The sequence below is a fragment of the Sorex araneus genome, chromosome 3, assembly GCF_027595985.1.
Source record: "Sorex araneus isolate mSorAra2 chromosome 3, mSorAra2.pri, whole genome shotgun sequence".
Classification (NCBI taxonomy): domain Eukaryota; kingdom Metazoa; phylum Chordata; class Mammalia; order Eulipotyphla; family Soricidae; genus Sorex; species Sorex araneus.
Window position 1 is genome coordinate 170,639,273 of NC_073304.1, and position 21,234 is coordinate 170,660,506.

Below are 21,234 nucleotides of genomic sequence, written 5' to 3' on the forward strand. Positions count from 1 at the left end.
GGTTCGTGTTAAGAATGTCCCCGTGAGGCTGGAGAGCAGCAGGTCCCTCGGGTTCCAGTCCTGTTGCAAGCCCCGCTGGGAGGGAGCCCCGGGCACTGGGCAGCTGGGCGTGGCCTCAGAAACAAAAGGAGACCGGGAGGGAACTCAGGGGGCTGGCCATTTGCTTTACCTCCAGGAGACCGAGAGGCTATTTCTGGCACCGTATGATTACTCCAGCCAAGTGTGCCTAAAACAAACCAATGACTCAAAAATAGAGCATTCTTTGTAAAATCAAGTAGGTTTGAGTTCCTAAGGAACTTTAGAGTCTTGCCAGTGCAGGCTCAAAAGGCGGGGAGGGCATTTGCCTTGCACACAGCCAACCCAAGTTTGATCCCCAGCATCCCCTAGGGTCCCCCAAGCACTGGCAGGAGTAATTCCTGATTGCAGAGCCAGGAGTGGCCCCTGAGCATCGCCGGGTATAACCCCATAAAAAGAATCTTCACAGTGCTGCAGACACGTAGGTCCAGAGTGAGCTTAGCGGAATAGTTTGCTCTTCTTCTGCTCTCCCGTTCCTTCGAATCCCTCATCAGTGTCTGTTTTGTTTTCCTAGACGAGATGTACGAGATTCTGTCTAACCTGCCCGAGAGTGTGGCCTACACCTGTGTGAACTGCACGGAGCGGCACCCTGCCGAGTGGCGGCTGGCCCTGGAGAAGGAGCTGCAGCTCTCCCTGAAGCAAGTCCTGACCGCGCTGTTGAACTCCCGAACCACCAGTCACTTGTTGCGTTACCGACAGGTGGGCCCCCCCAGGGTCCGTGGAATGTAGGCGGCTGTACTCCCAGAGCGAAGCGGTGCAGGGACCGGCCAAGCCCGAGCCCTCTCACAGCCACTTTCCCGCCCCCATCCTCATTGATTATCCAAGGATTTTCTGGGTGCCTCCGTTTTATTTTTTAAAGAAACCTTTTGTATCGGGCTGAGGAGATGACTCAGGCGGCGAATGTGCTTTTCACGTGGGAGGCCCGCTGTGGGCCCCTGCTTACCGCCAGGAGCTACGCCCGAGCTGTTGCAGAGTGTGCCCCCGCGCCCCCCCAAAGATAAATCAGTTATTGCAAGAACCCTGCATGAGGTAAAAGGATCGTTTCTTTTCTGGCAACAGGCTGCCAAGCCCCCAGACTTAAATCCTGAAACGGAGGAGAGTATACCTTCCCGCAGCTCTCCGGAAGGACCCGACCCACCAGTGCTCACCGAGGTCAGCAAGCAGGAAGACCAGCAGCCTTTAGACCTGGAAGGAGTCAAGCGGAAAATGGACCAAGGGAACTACACCTCTGTGGTATGTCTCAGCTGCATACCACCCGGTCCCCGTACCCGCCGAGCTGCTTTGGTTCTCAAGGGGTAGATGAAGCCGGGCGCGCGCTCCAGACGATTCGAATTATATTTAGTAACGTCACGTGACTCTACCTAAAAATATGGGAGTTATTTTAGCTCTGTGCTTCAAAAGATGCATTATGACAGGGAAGGGCATATCTTAAAATGACTCTTTTGTCTTTTTTGAGCTCTCTCAAACTTCTTTTTTTTTCCCTTTTCCTTTCTTTGTTTTCTGAGCCATACTCAGGGTTCCTCCTGGCTTTGCACTCAGGAATTACTCCCGAATGTGCCTGGGGGATCATATGGGATGCCAGGGGTCGAACTCAGGTCGGCCATGTGCAAGACAAACACCCTCTTTGCTATACTATCGCTCCAGCCCCTCAAAATTATTTTTCTATCGTATGAAGAAGTTTACTTGAAAGTGCTGTAGAGAATTTAGTTGGCTCACCCCCTCTGAGATGAAATAGAAATAATATCTCTATAGGACACTTATTTGTTGGAATGGTTTTTCTAATAATTATCTCAAAGAATTAATCCCAAAGAAGAGTATCTTCTAGTAATGTTTTAATACTGATCTTCTACTGGATCATGGTTTATCTTTGATTGTCAGTTTTGGTTTAATAAAACATATGGCTCTGCTTGGGTATGTCACCTTGGCACAACTAACTTGCTGCATTTGCCTTACTAGCCTGGCATCTCTCGACTGCCATATTAATTGTGAAACGAATCCCAAAGGTCTCTGCCAAAAAAGAGATTACACTGTATGACAAACATAGGGTGTGCATCTTCCATGCAGAATGCCCTCAGAGGAAAGGGAGGGTGGTTTTGAGAACACAGGATTCGTTGGTTAAGTGACACTTGGTTTTTGCCTACAGTTGGAGTTCAGTGATGATATCGTGAAGATCATCCAGGCAGCCATGAATTCCGATGGAGGGCAGCCGGAGATTAAAAAGGCCAACAGCATGGTCAAGTCTTTCTTTATCCGGGTGAGTATCACTTACAGTTCATGTTCTTAATGCTTATCTGTGGGAGATCACCTCAAGAATAGGACAGATTGTTCTCTTCTGCGATTTGCCTTGCCATATGTGTAAAACATCTTTGGTTTAATATGTTCTGATTCTTTGGGAGGAGGTCTATGACATTGCCAGAGTGGGTGCCAAGATCCCTTGGTGACCTGAAATCGTCCTCATGCTGACAGGGAATCTGAGGGGAAATGGTTAATTTTTAGGTAGTTTCCAAATGTTGTTTACATGCGTACTTTTTCTTATTTGTCTGTTAGCAAATGGAGCGTGTTTTTCCATGGTTCAGTGTCAAAAAGTCCAGATTTTGGGAGCCAAATAAAGTATCGAACAAGTAAGTAAATTGAGTGTAACCTTGTTTCTCTTCATCACCTAGCAGAAGTGCAGAAGTCCTTTCCTCTCTAGATTGAAGTTTCTCAGAGTAGGTCTTCATATTTAACAGTGCTCTGAAACTTCTTTTAGTCCTATGACCATACCACCCTGAATGCGCCTGATCTCCCCTGAAACTTCTTTCCGGTCAGGCCTGAGTCTTGGTGGTAGAGAGCTTGCCTCCTCGCTCCTGTGTGTAATACCCTGGGCTTAATGCTCAGTGCTGCAAAAACAAAACAAAACTGTCTAATTCCATTTCAGAGCTGGTGGAAAGATAATACTGCTTATTGCTGGCTCTTTCTCTTCGTTTACTTCATCGGTGCACTGTTGGTCAGGGCCTTGGTTTAGCTTGCACATATATCCAGTACATGAGCTGTACAAGAAGCCCAAATCAAACTTATCTGACCTGTTTGATTCCATTCAAACATTGCTCTCTCCAATTCACCCTTTTAACTCACTTTCCAGTAAATCCTTTTGATTCTTAGATAAGGTCATGATTTCTTTTGAGGAGTTAATTAAGAGTAGAACATCAGTTTGTGTGTTTTAAGTAATCAAGTCCTTTTTAGGCACTTTTGGTCAGGATTCAGGTCAGTTTTCAAGTTCTCTGTGACTTGTTAGATTTTGAGAATGATGTTTGCATGGGCCGAACCTGATGATACCAAGAATTTGTTTCACAGGCTGGTGAGATAGTACAGCGGGTAGGGTGCTTGCCTTGCATTCAGCCAACCTGGGTTCAATCCCTGGCACCCCATATATCCCCCAAGTTCACCCAGAGTAATTCCTGAGCATAAAACCAGAAATAAGGAGCATTGCTGGATGTGGCCCAAAGGTCTTTTAAAAAAAAAGAAGAAGATTTTGTTTTGCATAGTTCTAGGCCTGTCATAGGTACTCCATCAATCCTTGTTGAATTGATTCTTTTCAGCAGTGGGATGTTACCAAACGCAGTGCTTCCACCTTCACTTGACCATAACTATGCTCAGTGGCAGGAGCGAGAGGAGAACAGCCACACTGAGCAGCCTCCTTTAATGAAGAAGATAATTCCAGCTCCCAAACCTAAAGGGCCTGGAGAACCCGACTCACCAACTCCTCTTCACCCTCCTACTCCACCGATTTTGAGTAAGGCAGCCAATCAAAGGTTATCTTCACTTCTCTCTAGATGTGAGCGGCTGACTCTGTGGACCCACAGTTAATGTACCCAGATAGCAGAAAGAAGACCTCAGGATGTATTTTAACGCAGTGAGACTGAGATATTTTCAGACCAGGGAGATGGCCCCAAGGTCTGGAAGAAGCCCGATCCTCTGTCCCCAGGGCGCTGGGTTTCGTCCCCTGCACCAGGTGGCCTCACTCTGCCACCGAGACCCCGGTGTTTCCCAGCAAGCTGTGCTGGAGAGAGCCTCCCGCACCAAAATAATATATATATTTTTTATTTATTTAAAATATTATCAAGGAATTGTACTCCCACAGGTGAAATAGCATAAATTTGGACAGCTTTTGGAAATTTATTGCTTATAGGCAGTTTAAGTGGAATTGTTAGGTTTTCCCCTAGAAATCGGAGTATTGCCAATTTTAACGGGATCTCTTATGGGTTCCAAGGTACTGATAGGAGTCGAGAAGATAGTCCGGAACTGAACCCACCCCCCGGCATAGAAGACAACAGACAGTGTGCACTGTGTTTGATGTACGGCGACGACAGTGCCAATGTGAGTACTCAGGGGCCAGGCCCTGGCCCCTCAGTTGCCCCAGAACTCAGCTTCCTGTATGAACTTGGTGGAATAACTGCATACTGCCAGTTATTCCTGAGTGTCCCTTTAGTTTGTGATAGTTGGAGTCTTTTTTCTGTAACTCAATTGTTTGGTTTAAAGTAGTTTGTTATCGAGAGCGATGGTACAGTGGGAAAGGCATTTTCTTTGCATGCATCTTCAACCCGGGTTCAATCCCCAGCACCCCATATGGTCCCCTGGGCACAGAGCCAGGAGTAAGCCCGGAGCACTCCCAGGTGTGGCCCCTACAAAACCTCCAGATAAATTAATAAAACAATTTATGGAGGGGCCAGAGTAATCATACAGAGGGTAGGACATTTGTCTTGCACACTGGTAAACAGGGTTTGATCCCCGGCATCCCATATGGCCCCCTGAGCACTGCCAAGAATAATCTGTGAGTGCAGAGCTAGGAGTAACCCCTGAGTATCGCTGGGTGTGAATCCAAAAAAGAAAAAAATTTTTTTTCTAGTTAAATTTAAAAAATAAAATAGTTTGTGAGGCCAGATAGATACTGAAGTGGTTTAAGCCCTTGCCTTGCATGTGGCTAACCCTAGTTCATTCCTTAGCCTCATACATGGCTGCTTGAGCACTGGGTATGACACCCTGCCCTCCCAAATACAGCCCACCTGTCAGGGGTGTAGCTCGGTGGTAGAACACAGTCCTTACATGGGTAAAGCCCCTGGTCTGATTCCTGGCATCACAGAAATGAATTAAATGTGGTTTGCCTTGACAAAGCTGTCACTCAGAGGCAGAGAGTACATGTCTCACATAAGGAATCTCAGCCTTCTGTACCTGGAACCATTTAAATAAAAAAAAAAGAAAGAAAAAGAAAAGAAAAAAAAAGGGGGAAAAACCTATAAATGATTTATCTTAAATTAACCTGCTAGTGTATACTAATTTCCATAGCAATTTCCTCAAAAGGCTTTTAGAAATTGAATAAATTGGAAATTGCATATGAAAGATTGTTTTGCCTGTAGTGGAGCCCAGTGATCAGGTGCTTCAGTTCTGGCTGGCCGCCTGGATACACACCGGTGCCTCACTGCCTCTTCTCGGTCTGGTCAAGTAGCTGACCTATCACCATCTGTCTCACTTTCATCTTTGTTTTTTTTTTGGGGGGTGGGGCTTCAGGGTGAAGGTCATACCCGGGGGTGTGGTCCTGGCAGTTCTTCCGGGAACTATAAGCCATGCCAGGGATTAAACCAGGGTCAGCCACTTGCAAGCACCCTAACCCCTCTGCTCTCTCTGGACCACATTTTCATCTTTAAAATTTAAGAGCAAGGGCCAGACAGTTGGTCCAGGGGTTTTGGTGTCTGCTCTGCATGATCTTTGCACTGTGTGGTTCCCTGAGCACTGCCAGGGATGGCTTCAAAATCCCCAAGAAAAAAATAAGAATTTGAAAAAAAAAAAAATTTAACTGAGACTGGAGAGAGAACTTAGGAGTTAAGGCACTTGTCTATATGCAGCTGACCCCAGTTTAATCCCCAGCACCCCCTCCCTCAGCACTCCGAGGAGTTATCCCTGAACAAAACTCAATAGTGACTTTTGTTTTTCTTTTTTTGGGAGGGTCACACCCAGCAATGCTCAGGGGTTACTCCTGGCTCTGCACTCAGGAATTACTCCTGGAGGTGCATGGGTGTACCATATGGGATGCCGGGGATCAAAGCCAGGTGGGCTGCATTCAAGGCAAACACCCTACCCACTGTACTGTAACTCCAGTCCCCAGATGGTGACTCTATTCATCTTTAAGTTAAGGAGTTCTGATGGGAGCTGGAGGACCAGCTCCTTTCAGAGGGCCTGGCCCATGTACAGGCCTCAGCGCAGTCTCCAGCAGCACAAAAGAAGAGAGAAAAAGCGAGAATTATTAGTTGACATATCAACACTCTCTTGCCCTTGCCTGATACAAAGCTAATTCCAAGAAAAACTTTCTTTGAATTTCTTTATCTCTTAGGATGCTGGCCGTTTGCTCTACATTGGCCAAAATGAGTGGACACATGTAAATTGTGCTTTGTGGTCAGCGGAAGTGTTTGAAGATGACGATGGATCATTAAAGAATGTGCATATGGCAGTGATCAGAGGAAAGCAGCTGGTAAGAACTTGTGTGGAAAGTGACTAGTAAGCTGCGATAAGGGAGGGAAATTATAAAAGCCATATTGTGAGAGACAGGAAAGGCAAGATAAAGAAGTATCGAAGAAAACAAATATAGAGAAAAGTAAGTTGTGCAAAGAACACAGATTCTTCCCTGGAGAGAAACCCAGATCATGGCTAACAAAATAAGGTGTTGACTTAGAGGTTAGTTGGAGATCGTTGAATCATATGATAGGTTTATCTGTTAAGGCTGGTAACTGGAGAATCATTATGTTTGTAATGAGAGTAATCCTTTTAGAATTAAGTTTTCAGGGGGGATCTAATAGCTTTCTAGCAAGGTGATGCTCTTAGCATTGATCTCCAGAGTTTCATCTTTCTAAATCAGTTGTGTCTCCCGAGGGGAAATAACTGATTAGGTCTCTGTTTGAAATCTAATTGGCGTATTTTAATGCAATCATCAGCGGGCCCTATGGACAGTAAGAGAGAGGGTTTGTCAGGAAGGCTTCATCTCGATACATCTAATCCAGGAGGCCAGCCAGGAGAAACACGAGCTCTTGGAAAGCCTGATGGGGGTGTTCCGTGAGGGAGGGAGAGTGGAGCAGGAGATGGCTAGGAGTCCCTCTAAGGCTCTGCTCTCTGGATTGTTAGAGATGCGAATTCTGCCAAAAACCAGGAGCCACTGTGGGTTGCTGCCTCACCTCCTGCACCAGCAACTATCACTTCATGTGTTCTCGAGCCAAGAACTGCGTCTTTCTGGATGATAAAAAAGTATATTGTCAGCGACATCGGGATTTGATCAAAGGCGAGGTAAGAGCTTTAAGCTGTTTTTCAACTTCTCTAAAACTTCAGGAAAAAAACCCTGGAAAACAGATGGCAGACTCTGCTTTGCCTTCCCGTTGGATTTCCCTAGAGTTGCCCCTCCTAGCAGCAGTGGGGGGTGCTGTTATGAAGCTAAAGGGGGCTGAGATCACTCAACACTTCCCCAGGGCAGTGAGTGCTACGAGACGGGCTATTAATAACTACCTCGGGCTTGCACTTCAGGTGGTTCCCGAGAATGGATTTGAAGTTTTCAGAAGGGTGTTTGTGGACTTCGAAGGAATCAGCTTGAGAAGGAAGTTTCTCAATGGTTTGGAACCGGAGAATATCCACATGATGATCGGTATGATACAGGCGTTGTTTGAGGGTGCAGGCTGGCTGGGTCACCAGGGCACATCCTAGTTGTCAGGGGCAGTGAGTCCCCGAAGTGGCATCTTTAACCAGCGCTCCTTTCCTTGGGCAGGCTCCATGACCATTGATTGCTTAGGGATTCTGAACGATCTCTCGGACTGTGAAGATAAGCTCTTTCCCATCGGATACCAGTAAGTAGCTCCAGCATGAGACGACAGTGACCCCTGCAAGTTGGAACTCCTAGAGTGGCAAGCAGGTCATTTGTTAGAAACAGAACCCCACTCACTGGCTCCACGTCACTGCATGGAAACTTAACTCTTTCCACTCCCAGACTAGGGCTAGAGTAGCCCTTTATTTACAGCGGTGAACTCCAGTTCTCAAAATACAGTATAGTTCACTCCAGAATCATTTCTCTATGGAACCTAAATAGAACACACAAGGACAGTCTTTTAAAATTCTGTTGTTTATTTGCTCAGATTCAAAGTCCATATTGTTGTCATGGAGCAAACACTTCTTCTCAATTTTACCTTTTATAGGTCCTTCTAAATAAAATAATCAATAACCAGGTTCTATAGTACGACTTTGCCAATCTTTTCCATATTGAATAAGCAGTTTAAATATCTCAGGCTAATGGTGCAAATTCAGAATTCCCTTCTGCTTTCTCTCTTGGGAATCTCATCTCACTATCTATACTTCAGTTTATTCTGCATTCAGTTCTGACAACAGTCTGTTTTTAATTCCACATTTAGCTAGCTGGCAGCTCTTTGTAGAAACCAGGCTCCATCAACATCCCGCCAATTTGAAGCAGTTCTATTTGCCTCGTCCCCTGGGACGTTTCTCCCTGAGGAGATACCTCAGATTTATTCTTGCCTCCCACTGTCACCGGCAGCCTCTTCCTTCATGCCAGTGACTGTTTCGTGTAGAAGCAGCAGGATTTCTTTTTCTCTGTGTTTTAGGGTATTCTACTATTGTCCTCTGCTTACAGTACTGTTTTAAAATAGGACTTTGTTATTCCTGAGAGGATAGGAAAAGACAAAGACCCGATACGCTTAGAACCCTCCTCACTGCGGAGATCTGCCACTGGAGCTCAGTTCTCTTAAGTGAAGGTCGGATCTGAGACTCAGAGGTGGCTTTGATGGGTCTCTCTCACGGGGTGCGGACGCTGTGTTTCCAGATGTTCTCGGGTGTACTGGAGCACCACGGACGCCCGCAAGCGCTGTGTGTACACGTGCAAGATTGTGGAGTGCCGCCCTCCGGCGCTGGAGCCCGACATCAACAGCACCGTGGAGCACGACGAGAACAGGACCATCGCCCATAGTCCAACGGCGGTGGCTGGTCAGTCTTTGGGCGAAGTGGGACCGGAATTAAGTTTCGGGAAGCACTGCTTGAAGGGTGGGAAGTCCCTCTGGGAGGTCTGACTTGTTTCTAGTTTGACATGCTTCTTCTTGGTTCCTTTGCTCAATGCTTTCGGTTTTGATTTTGGTTTGGGGGCCACACCTGGCGATGCTCAGGGCTTACTCCTTGCTCTGCTTTCTGGTTCACTCTTGATGGGCTCAGGGGACCTTATGGGGTGCCAGGGATCAAACCTGAGTTGGCCGTGTGCAAGGCAAGCACTTTACCCTCTTTACTGTCTCTCTGGCCTCATTGTCTGATACTTTTGCTGGAAAGGTTTGATAAGAGTCTTTACTTCCTACCACAGAAATTTCATCTAAAGAAAGTCAAAACACAACTGATATTATAAGTCCCCCATCACCAGACCGACCTCATTCCCAGACTTCTGGCTCCTACTATTACCACGTCATCCCAAAGGCCTCCAGGATTCGAACCCCCAGTTACTCTCCGACACAGAGATCCCCTGGCTGTCGGCCTCTGCCATCTGCAGGTAAAGGAATTCACTCACCTCCCTGACCCAAGAAGATCAGCGCAGAGATTGGCTTAGTTCTCAGCATCCTCTCGGTGACTGCTGCCCCATTGAAAGTGTTGATTAGCAGTCCCCTGTCAGTCATTGTCCCGTCACTGAAACCAGCAGCATCCCTGTGCTTGCTCTGTCGGTAATGGACTATGTCGCTTTTTCTCTTCTGTTTAGGAAGCCCTACCCCGACCACACATGAAATCGTCACAGTGGGGGACCCTTTACTGTCCTCTGGACTCCGAAGCATTGGCTCCAGGCGTCACAGTACTTCTTCCTTGTCACCCCAGCGGTCTAAACTCCGGATAATGTCCCCAATGAGAACGGGGACTGCACACTCCGTTTCAACCATTGGGACCACCGCAGATCTCGAGTCAAGTGCCAAAGCCATGGATCACGCCACCGGGCCGCTGAATTCAAGTTCGGGGCCGAACACTTCCTCCTCTTCCAATCTTCAGAGGACGGTGCTCACATCGGGCACCAAGGCCAGTCACGTGGATGGATCTACCCCTTCAGACCTGAAGCATTCCAGCACTTTTGACTCTGCCCCCAAGAGCTCCTCCTCGAAAGGAGAGAAGACAAAAATGTCGGCTCCCAAGAGTTTGGAGGGATCTGCGCATACCGTGGCTTACCCCAGCATCCCAAGACTGGCCCCGCACAACTCCTCGGCCGGAGACATCAACGTCAGTAGACTCGGCCCGTTCGCTGAACTGTCTTCGACACCGTTTGCTTCTCGAGAGGCGCTCTCCTTTCCACCGCTGCACTCGAGGGGGCAAAAGAACGATCGAGATCCACAGCCGGACTCAAATCTGTCCGGAAAAGCCCCTCCCGATGAAGACGGTGACATCAAAGGCTTTAAGCTGTCTGCTGGGAGCAGCCGAGCGTCCCTTGTCGGTGAGCACGCGGGCTCCAACTCCAGAGACCGGCGGCTCAAGGGCAAGAAAGCCGGCAAGGAGCCTTTCAAGGAGAAGCATCTCATGGCCGCTTTCTCGGACCCTGGGTCCGTGGCAGCCGGGGAGGAAGGCAGCCTCAAGCCGCCCGACTTCGCTGACGAGGTCTTGGCTCCCGACTTCATGGGGCATCGGCCGTGTAATAATGTTTCCTCTGATAAGGTCGGTGACAAAGCCCTTTCTCTCCCCGGTGCCCCCAAAGCGTCATCCATGCAAGTGGAAGGCTCTGCCAGAGAGTCACCGACGCCCCGGAAGCGGACGGTCAAGGTCACACTGACGCCTCTCAAAATGGAGAGTGAGGCTCAGTCCAAGAACACCCTGAACGAAGGCAGCCCCGTTTCCCCTTTGCAGATGGAGTCGGCCTCTCCCACAGAAGCAGCGTCAGCCTCGGAAAGTGCGGGAGAGGGTCCAGGAGCCCAGCCCAGCCCCAACAATACCTCGGCCCAGGACGTGCAGAGTAACAGCTACCAGAACGTGCCCGTGCTGTTGCCCGACGGCCCGAAGCCCCAGGAGGACGGCTCCTTCAAGCGGCGCTACCCCCGCCGCAGCGCTCGGGCCCGCTCCAACATGTTCTTCGGGCTCACGCCGCTCTACGGAGTCCGCTCCTACGGGGAGGAAGACCTTCCATTCTACAGCAGCTCCACGGGGAAGAAGCGAGGCAAGAGGTCCGCCGAGGGCCAGGTGGATGGCGCCGATGACCTGAGCACCTCCGATGAAGACGACTTGTACTACTACAACTTCACCAGGACCGTCATTGCCTCCAGTGCTGAGGAGCGGCTGGCGTCGCACAGCCTGTTTCGGGAGGAGGAGCAGTGCGACCTGCCCAAAATCTCCCAGCTGGACGGCGTGGATGACGGCACGGAGAGCGACACAAGCGTCACGGCCACCACACGGAAAAGCAGCCAGCTCCCGAAAAGGAACGGGAAAGAGAATGGGACCGAGAGCCTGAAGCTGGACCGCCCCGAGGAAGTGGGCGACAAGGAGCACGCCATCAAGACTTCCGTGGGCCACAAAGGCGAGCCCAAGATGGACAACTGCCACCCGGCCAGCAGGGTGAAGGCTCAGGGCCAGGACTCCCTGGAAGCCCAACTCAGCTCGCTGGAGTCCAGCCGCAGAGTCCACACGAGCACCCCCGCCGACAAAACCCTGCTGGACACCTACAACCCTGAGCTCCTAAAGTCCGACTCCGACAACAACAACAGTGATGACTGCGGGAACATCCTGCCCTCCGACATCATGGACTTCGTCCTCAAGAACACCCCATCCATGCAGGCTCTGGGCGAGAGCCCCGAGTCATCCTCGTCGGAGCTCCTGAACCTCGGCGAAGGCCTGGGTCTGGACAGCAACCGCGAGAAGGACATGGGCCTCTTCGAGGTCTTCTCTCAGCAGCTGCCGCCCGCCGAGCCCGTGGACAGCAGCGTCTCCTCTTCCATCTCAGCCGAGGAGCAGTTCGAGCTGCCCCTGGAGCTGCCGTCCGACCTCTCGGTCCTCACCACCCGGAGCCCCACCGTCCCGAGCCAGAACCCCAACAGACTCGCCGTCATCACAGACTCGGGGGACAAGCGGGTCGCCATCCCGGAGAAGGCAGTGGCTTCCTCAGAAGGGGACGCAGCGCTGCTGAGTCCAGGAGTGGACCCAGGCCCCGAAGGCCACATGACCCCGGACCATTTCATCCCAGGACACATGGACGCGGAGCACATCGCCAGCCCCTCGTGCGGGTCGGTGGAGCCGGGCCACGGCGCCAGCCAGGATTTGACTCGAAACAGTAGCACCCCTGGCCTGCAGGTACCTGTTTCCCCTTCTGTTCCCATCCAGAACCAGAAATACGTGCCCAATTCTACTGATAGCCCAGGCCCGTCTCAGATCTCTAACGCGGCTGTCCAGACCACCCCGCCCCACCTGAAGGCAGCCACTGAGAAACTCATTGTGGTTAACCAGAACATGCAGCCGCTCTATGTTCTCCAAACGCTTCCAAACGGAGTCACCCAAAAAATCCAATTGACCTCTTCTGTTAGCTCTGCGCCCACTGTGATGGAGACCAGCCCTTCCGTCCTGGGGCCCATGGGGAGTGGGCTCACCCTCACCACGGGACTCACTGCCAGCTTGCCGGCCTCGCAGTCTCTGTTCCCTCCTGCTAGCAAAGGATTGCTCCCCATGCCTCATCACCAGCACTTACACTCCTTCCCTGCCGCTACTCAGAGTAGCTTCCCGCCCAGCATCAGCAGCCCCCCGTCAGGCCTGCTGATCGGGGTGCAGCCTCCTCCTCCAGACCCCCAGCTCTTGGTTTCCGAAGCCAGCCAGAGGACAGACCTCAGTACCACAGTAGCCACTCCATCCTCTGGACTCAAGAAAAGACCCATATCGCGCCTGCAGAACCGAAAGAATAAAAAGCTCGCTCCCTCTAGCACCCCCCCCAACATTGCCCCCTCCGAGGTGGTTCCCAACATGACACTGATTAACTTCACGCCCTCCCAGCTCTCGAGCCATCCCAATCTCTTAGATTTGGGCTCACTTAATACTTCATCTCACCGCACCGTCCCCAACATCATAAAACGGTCTAAATCTGGCGTCATGTATTTTGAACAGGCACCCCTGTTGCCCCCGAGTGTGGGAGGAGCGGCGGCCCCGGCGGCGGGCGCGTCCACCCTAAGCCAGGAGACCAGCCACCTCACGTCAGGGTCGGTGTCTGGCTTGGCATCCGGTTCCTCCGTCCTGAATGTCGTGTCCATGCAAACTACAACCACCCCTACAAGTAGCACCTCAGTTCCCGGACACGTCTCGTTAGCCAACCCGAGGCTGCTGGGCACCCCTGACATTGGCTCAATAGGCAATCTCCTCATCAAAGCCAGCCAGCAGAGCCTGGGCATTCAGGAGCAGCCCGTGGCTTTGCCCCCGACGTCAGGAATGTTCCCTCCGCTGGGCACGGCACAGACTCCCATGACCGCAGCCTCGAGCATCTGCGTGCTCCCCTCCACCCAGCCACCGGGCATTGCCGCGGCCCCCCCTCCTGGGGACACGGACGAACAACACTACCAGCTGCGGCATGGCACCCAGCACCTGGCCAGCAAGACGGGACCACCGTCCTCCCAGTGCGACCTAGAGTCGGCACCCGGGCCCCATGGCGGAGCCAGCTTCTCCCCACCGGGGGACGCTCCGACCAGCCTGGGGCTAGAGCCGAGCAAGGCTCCACCCTCAACTATGCACACCAGCTCAGCCTCGCCCGGGGGCTCACCGCCCCCCTCCGGGCAACAGTCGGCAAGCCCCCCGGGGCCGGGGCCCACAAAACCCAAACCAAAAATCAAACGGATGCAGCTGCCTTTGGACAAAGGGAACGGCAAGAAGCACAAGGTCGCCCACACGCGGCCCCCCTCTGCTGAAGCGCACGTTCCGGACCGAGACCCGGGCCCAGCGGCCGAGACCTCAGGCGCAGGGTAAGAGACCCCAGGGAGAGCCGCGCTGGGCTTGGCCACTCAGCCACAAGGACACTGACATGGTAGTCTCGGGGGAGGGACACTCCCATCCAGTCCCACAACTTGGGGCTCTTAGGGGTTTTCACCCCCCCCTCAACCCTCCCACCTCCTCACAGTGATGGCTTATAAAGAACATTTTATTTCCCAGGGGTGGGAGGGGGCAGGGGGCATTTTCTCTGGCTCCTCAGCCCTGTGTTCCTCTGTCCCCTCCGAGGGGGCTCGGTGAGCTCAGGCCCGGGGATTCCTGTCTGGAGGCCCAGGTCACCTCGTGTAGATCCCCAGGGAGCTCTCGCTCATAGTGACCCTTCGGAGGGACAGTGCAGAGCATCCATGCAGCTGGGCCCATGGGGCTACTATCCCACCAAGAGAAAGCCTGTTGCTGGTGCTCCAGAAGGCTCCTTGAGCCCCGCCCAGCCAGCCCCGCTCACGACCATCACTGTCCTACCCACCATCACTGTCCTACCCTCGTCACTCCCAGAGCCGCTTGTTTGGACAGCACCGTCCCCTGTGGCTTGGCTTGAACAGATACAAACGGTTCTGTTTCAGGACTCCCGGGGCTGGGACCGAGGCTGAGCACCAGGACCCAGCGAGTTCGGAGCAGGCACCACCCACGGCCAACGTGCAGCCTACGGGGTGAGCAGAGTCGCGCCCCTACCGGAAGCCACCCTCCGCCGATTCCTCCTGATGCCTAGTGGCCTTTGTTGCCAGAGCGGTTGGGTTGGGTTGGGTTTGGTGTTGGGGCCCCACCTCAGGGCTTCCTCCTGGCTCTGCACTCAGGGGTCACTCCTGGCAGTGCTCAGGGGACCCTGATCCCATGGTCGAACCCTGGTCAGCTGCGTACCAGGCAAGCGCCCTCCCCACTATTCTGTCACTCCAGTCCGCCAATGTGTTTTTAATGGAAGCAATACGTGCTGGTGGGGGAGTGGAGAGAAGCATAAAATTATTTACACTTATTTAATGGATGTTGGTGCCCTGTTTGTCTGCCTAACCACTTCCCCAGCTGCCCCTAGAGGTCAGCTGTTGTGGGTAATGTTTTCTTCTGTACAAAAACATATATACCTGTAAGCTAGAATAACACTATAGGGCATTTACTTTGCACAAGGCAGAGCAGGGTTCAATTCCTGGCACTCCATGTGGTTCCCAAGTCTTCCAAGAGTAAGCATTGAGTACCGCCTGGTGTGGTACGCCCCCAAAATTGTGATGTATGTATGATTATGAATGATTTTTTTTATATGAGATGAATAATGTACTACATGCTGTTCTGTACTCAGTTTTCTACTTCATATATTATGCTGAGTTTATGTATATCTGAGCCACATACATGGAAGCACTTTATTTTGTTAACAGCTGCCTCCAATTCTGGGGTGAGCATTTACATTGTTTCTGAGATCTCTTTCTTGATTTCTTTTTTTTTTCCAGTTAATAAGTAGATTTATGATTTATTTTAAGTCAGTTTGGTGCATGATACAGATTTTTTTTTTTTTTTTGCAATTTTTAAGTGAATCGAAATAGCAAAGTGTAAATGTAGCCATGTCTGCCTGTTCAACAAGTATCTTTTTTTTTTTCTTTTTTGGGTCACACCCGGCAATGCACAGGGGTTACTCCTGGTTCTACACTCAGGAATTACTCCTGGCGGTGCTCAGGGGACCATATGGAATGCTGGGATTCGAACCCGGGTCGGCCACGTGCAAGGCAAACGCCCTACCCGCTGTGCTATCGCTCCAGCCCCTCAACAAGTATCTCTTAAGATAAAACAAGGAATTTTGATCTAGCGATATTTGCATGCATGAACAAATCAGATAAAAATCTGAAAAGCTTTCATTATACTTTCTGGATTCAAAAAACAAAACTTACAAGTGGCTCAAAAGATGCCTGATTTCAGGGGGCTGGAGCAGTATCACAGCGGGTAGGGCATTTGCCTTGCACACGGCCAACCTGGTTTTGATTCTCAGCATCTCATATGGTTCCCTGAACACCGCCAGGAGTAATTCCTGAGTGTACAGCCAAGAGTAACCCCTGTGCATCGCTGGGTGTGACCCCAAAAAAGAAAAAAAAATGCCTGATTTCAGAAGCGGGAAGCTGGCATCGGTGCCACAGCCATGGCTTTCCTTCTGGTTTGAGTTCAGCCACTCAGATCACACCCAGTGGCTTCTTAGTGTCCCCTCAGATTTTCTAATGTCAAGAGTCTGAGAAGAACATCAAGGACACGATCTGTAGCTTCACAAGCAGGGAGTTACAATGGCAGTGTGGGGAGGACTCTTACCAAGATAATATGGAGAAGAGGCGGTCATGGGCGAGCATAATGCTCCTACTGGCTTGTTCCTCCTTGTTTTGTGTAACCGACACAGCTGCAGAGCTGCGTAGGGATAGTTTTTGTCATCTCATGGTTGGTTTTGTTTTCACCTAGGCAAGTGGCTGTTCTGCCTGAGACTCAGGCCACACAGAATCCAGCAAGTGAACCGGAAAGTGCAGGTGAGTAGGTGGTACAGGTTAGAATCAGAATTTCAAAGCCAACAGTAAGGTAAAAATCACCTATGCTCTACCATCCCATTTTCCAGGTTAAAAAAAAATTTAAAAAAAAATCCTTTTAAAGAAGTGACTAGCCTGTTTGTAAACTGAAACTCAGCCATGGTCTTCTCCCCTTGCTTAACTGCAGAGTGATCACCTGCTCCGGCCTCTTATTCTAAGCCACTAATGCATACAAAGAACCACTTAGAATCTATAAGGCTCTCAGGTTTGGATGTTTTGGTTCTGTCTCTAAGCCTCACCCAGTAGTGCTGTGATGCTATTCCTGGTGCGGTCACTCCCAGTGATGCTGAAGACTATGCAGTCCTGTGCTCAGTCTGTAGAACTCTCTGATGTCATATTTGGAGTTATTACAGCCTGGAATTTAGCTTCAAAGCACTTTACTGGTGTCTTAATGAATTTGAGCAGGAAGCTACGGGTTACGTTCAAATCAGAGAGCTCTGGGGCCAGAGAAATCGTATAACGGGTAAGGTTCTTGTCTCGCACACAGCTGACCCAGGATTCAATCCCTGGCACCCCATGTGGTCCCGCAAATCTACCAGGAGTGAACCTTGAGTGCAGAACCAGGAGGGAGCCCTAGGCATGTTGTGCTTCACATGTATTAACTGTGATTATTTTTTTAACTTTGAACCTATCAGGGGCAGTTACTTATTAAAAAACTTTGACCACAGAGGCATCATAGCATAAAGAAAATAAAAACCTGGGCCCAAGCAATAGTACAGCGGATAGGGCATTTGCCTTGCACGCAGCCGACCCGAGTTCGATCACCGGCATCCCATATGGTTCGTCAAGCACCACCAGGAGTAATTCCTGTGTGCAGAGCAAGGAGTAACTCCTGAGCATCACTGGGTGTGACCCAAAAAGCAAAAGAAAAGAAAAGAAAGAAAAAGAAAATCACGAAGCTAGAGAGATGGTCCGGTAGGCTAAGCCATTCACCAGCCACATCCCTCAGTACCTCTGAGACTGGCCGTGTGGGACAGCCTGGCTTTAGTCCCTCTCTAACTGTGACCTGGAGCCAACTCCTCCCTCTCGGATCTTTAGTTGTGTGACTGCAGATGGGAATGATGAATCCGGCCCGAGAGAGTTGTCAGCCTGAGCAGGGGCGTGTGGAGATATGCTACAGCACTGGGGCCCTCTGCTTTCTCCCTCACAGAGCCGAAACCTGTGGAGGAAGAAGAAAGTCATTTCAGCTCTCCATTGATGCTTTGGCTTCAGCAAGAACAGAAGCGGAAGGAAAGCATCACTGAGAAAAAGCCCAAGAAAGGACTTGTGTTCGAAATTTCAAGCGATGACGGTTTTCAGATCTGTGCAGAAAGTATTGAAGGTGAGGAGATCCATTCATTAGATTGGGCTGGGGCTGGAGCAGCAGTCCTAAGGGAGCCTCAGGGTTTGTCCCGGCACCCCATGGTCCCCCAGCAGCGTCAGCAGTGCCCCATCACTGCCAGATACAAGGACAGTGTGTTTGGTCTTAGAGGCATTATACTATGACGTGTCATGTGAAAAGTTGTGATACTGATTGAGACTCTACACACAGTTCAGGAAGATGGCTCAAAGGGCTGAGTGCAGATTTTCACAGGGGGCAGGCACTGCCAGAACCAAGCAACCCCGGGGCTACTCTGAAACCAAGTCTCAGAGTAGCCCCCAACACTACTGGGTAGAGCCCCCCAAAACCACGCACCTCTGCAGAGCACATGAGGTCTGGGCTTCTCTCCTGGTTGTGTGCCACACACGCATGCTTCCCTCTCATGCCTTCGTCGGGAACACTGTCCCCACTCTGGCCTGGCTTCCTGCTCTGGCTGGACGGTCTCCCTGGCCTGCAGGGCAGCTCTGTGCTTCCTCAAAGCTCCAGTTTGTTTCCTAGATGTGTGTCAACATTTATTTCTCTCACTCTGCAGGGAACTTTCTTTCCCCCTCCTTTCCTTCCATTTATTTCTTGGGGGGTGGGCTTCACTGCCTTGGGCCTGCAAGCAGATGCTCAGCCACTGAGTTTCCCTGGGCCACAAGCAGTGAGTTTGAGTTCCTCGTTCTCTTTGTGTGCCCAGCAACGGGGTGTTGAGGCCATGAGAGCACTAGGGAGTGCTCGCTAGGTAGTGGTTTGACGGAAGGAGACTCACTGTGGGCCAGTTCGGTAATTTCTCAGGAACCTGTGAAGATGCAGAGGACAGAGGATTCTGTTACAGGAGATAACAGCACTTGGGTCAGGCAGAGAGGCATGGGGAGGCTTTCCACAAAGGGGTGCAAGCCCACTGAAGCCCCGTCAGAGCAGTGAATGAGCACGAGGGTGGGGGGCTGGGGAGGGGAGCGCTCCTGTGCAAACCTCGAGGCCTCCGCCATCCCGAGAGAGTGAGACAGCGTCAGGAAGCTGGTTGGAGTGGTGAGAGGCTGCTGATGGGAGGGACATGAGGGCCGTGCCACTGCCCTGTCTGCTTCCAGGAAAGGCCAGACCAGAAGAACAGGCATGCTTAGTGACCACGTGGACAGGGAGAGCAGGAGAGGGTGACAGATTACAGGTGTAAGAATGAAACATTTCCAGTCAGAGAGTTGGAAGTATGGGGTGCGGGGAGAGAGCCAGCAGACAGCAGGAGGCTGGGCCATTGACATTAAAAGATGTCTCACAGAGGGCTGGAGTGATAGTTCAGCAGGAGGGCACTTGCCTTGCATGCAGCTTACCTGGGTTTGATCCCCAGCACCCCATATGGTTCCCCAGGCACCGCCTTGAGTGCAGAGCCTGGTGTGACCCCAAAACAAAGCAAAGCAAAGATGTCCCATGGGGGACTGGAACAATAGCACAGCGGGGAGGGCGTTTGCCTTGCACGCGGCTGACCTGGGTTCTGACCTGGGTTCGATCCCCAGCATCCCATATGGTCCCCCGAGCACCGCCAGGAGTAATTCCTGAGTGCATGAACCAGGAGTAACCCCTGTACAATGCCGGGTGTGACCCAAAAAAGAAAAGATGTCTCATGACTGTTCTTTCCTCAGATGCCTGGAAGTCCCTCACAGACAAGGTCCAGGAAGCCCGGTCCAACGCCCGCCTGAAGCAGCTTTCCTTTGCAGGTATGGCTCGACGAGTTCATTCACCACCACCACCACCACCCCCCGCCCCTCCCGGTCTCAGACTATTCTCATAACTGTCTGGTCTAAGCTCACTGTCCCGGTGTCATTGCTTCTGTAGGTGTGAACGGTTTGCGGATGCTCGGGATTCTCCATGATGCAGTTGTGTTCCTGATTGAGCAGCTCTCTGGTGCCAAGCACTGTAGGAATTATAAATTCCGCTTCCACAAACCAGAGGAGGCCAACGAACCCCCCCTGAACCCTCATGGCTCGGCCAGGGCTGAAGTCCACCTGAGGCAAGTTTCCTTCTTTCCCGTAAGCAGTTTGGGCTCCTGGTCTTATTATCTAATGTATATTTTCTCAGCCTGCTGTCGAGATTTCCAGGGCTGTCAGCCATGCCCTCTTTCCTTCCTTCTCGTCGAGCGTTTCTCTGAATAGACTCTCATCTCTTGGCTCCAGGAAGTCCGCATTCGACATGTTTAACTTCCTGGCTTCTAAACACCGACAGCCCCCAGAGTACAACCCCAACGATGAGGAGGAGGAGGAGGTTCAGCTGAAGTCAGCTCGGTAAGCCCGAGTGCAGAGGGGCCTGGAAGCGCCCCGCTTCCCGATGCCCAAGCCGTGGAAGTAAGAAAACGAAATAGAGTTGCTATGAAAGTAGCAGCTGCCGGCTGGCAAAGAGGAATGTGTTAGAGAGCAGAAGTTCAAGTAACCGTCAGGCATCCGTGTTCCTTTCCCCATTGTGCACACACAGAGTCCTACCCCGACCCCCGGTCAGCTTTGGCTGCACTGGCCTCAAAGCGCTCCCAGGGAAGGACGGATGCGGTAAGGCGCTGAGTAAAGACGCTCGTGTAGCCATCGCCCCAGTGTGAGCCGAGTCTGACCGGTCCCTTCCTGCACACAGTTGGTTGACCCTGTGCCTCGTCTCTTTAGGAGGGCCACCAGTATGGATCTGCCGATGCCCATGCGTTTCCGGCACTTGAAAAAGACTTCGAAAGAGGCAGTCGGGGTCTACAGGTATGGCTGAAGTTCTAGGGTGCTGAAGAACAAATGATGTTTTCCATAGTCAGAGTGGGCCAAGCATTGGAGGTTCCGTTGTACCCACTCTCTGTGTGAAAGACCCGCTTCTGCCCAGAGCCAGGACCGGTGGCTCTTCCTCCTGGGCCCTGTGCTAGAACGATAGACATACGCATCCAGATCCCCCTCCAGCTTGTTCCCACTGGGGAACTGTCCCCACAGGAAATCGTATTCAGTATCCACACGATTAACCTTTTTTGCGAGATTTCTGACCCATTTTTCTTCTGTCGCTGTCATAGGTCTCCCATCCATGGCCGGGGGCTGTTTTGTAAGAGAAACATTGACGCGGGCGAGATGGTGATTGAGTACGCTGGCAATGTCATCCGCTCCATCCAGACTGACAAGCGGGAGAAGTATTATGACAGCAAGGTAAGCCTCACGCATGCACTTTCCCAGCTTCCTTTTGTCATAGAAAAGCACTTGCAGGGGCTGGAGAGGTAGGACGACCAGGTAGTGCTTGGCTGGGTTTGGTCCCCAGAACCCCCTTTAGTCCCTCGAGCCCTGAGTG

General features: G+C 51.3%; 1 protein-coding gene across 5 annotated transcripts in view; it reads left to right on the forward strand.

The window, feature by feature from the left end:
- KMT2A (lysine methyltransferase 2A) overlaps positions 1-21,234 on the forward strand; it is a 79,536-nt gene that overhangs the window by 52,586 nt on the left and 5,716 nt on the right. For 4 of the 5 annotated variants that reach the window (XM_055133244.1, XM_055133240.1, XM_055133242.1 and 1 more), the window contains 21 exons: positions 590-774; positions 1,135-1,308; positions 2,219-2,329; positions 2,623-2,696; positions 3,654-3,847; positions 4,325-4,431; positions 6,440-6,577; positions 7,225-7,383; positions 7,618-7,735; positions 7,856-7,934; positions 8,918-9,078; positions 9,443-9,625; positions 9,830-14,033; positions 14,619-14,705; positions 16,480-16,544; positions 17,752-17,922; positions 19,578-19,652; positions 19,771-19,949; positions 20,113-20,216; positions 20,583-20,666; positions 20,966-21,095. In XM_055133244.1, coding sequence (XP_054989219.1) covers positions 590-774; positions 1,135-1,308; positions 2,219-2,329; positions 2,623-2,696; positions 3,654-3,847; positions 4,325-4,431; positions 6,440-6,577; positions 7,225-7,383; positions 7,618-7,735; positions 7,856-7,934; positions 8,918-9,078; positions 9,443-9,625; positions 9,830-14,033; positions 14,619-14,705; positions 16,480-16,544; positions 17,752-17,922; positions 19,578-19,652; positions 19,771-19,949; positions 20,113-20,216; positions 20,583-20,666; positions 20,966-21,095 — 6,782 coding nt within the window. The remainder of the gene's footprint in view (positions 1-589; positions 775-1,134; positions 1,309-2,218; positions 2,330-2,622; positions 2,697-3,653; positions 3,848-4,324; positions 4,432-6,439; positions 6,578-7,224; positions 7,384-7,617; positions 7,736-7,855; positions 7,935-8,917; positions 9,079-9,442; positions 9,626-9,829; positions 14,034-14,618; positions 14,706-16,479; positions 16,545-17,751; positions 17,923-19,577; positions 19,653-19,770; positions 19,950-20,112; positions 20,217-20,582; positions 20,667-20,965; positions 21,096-21,234) is intronic. The other variant, XM_055133243.1, reaches the window with a different exon arrangement.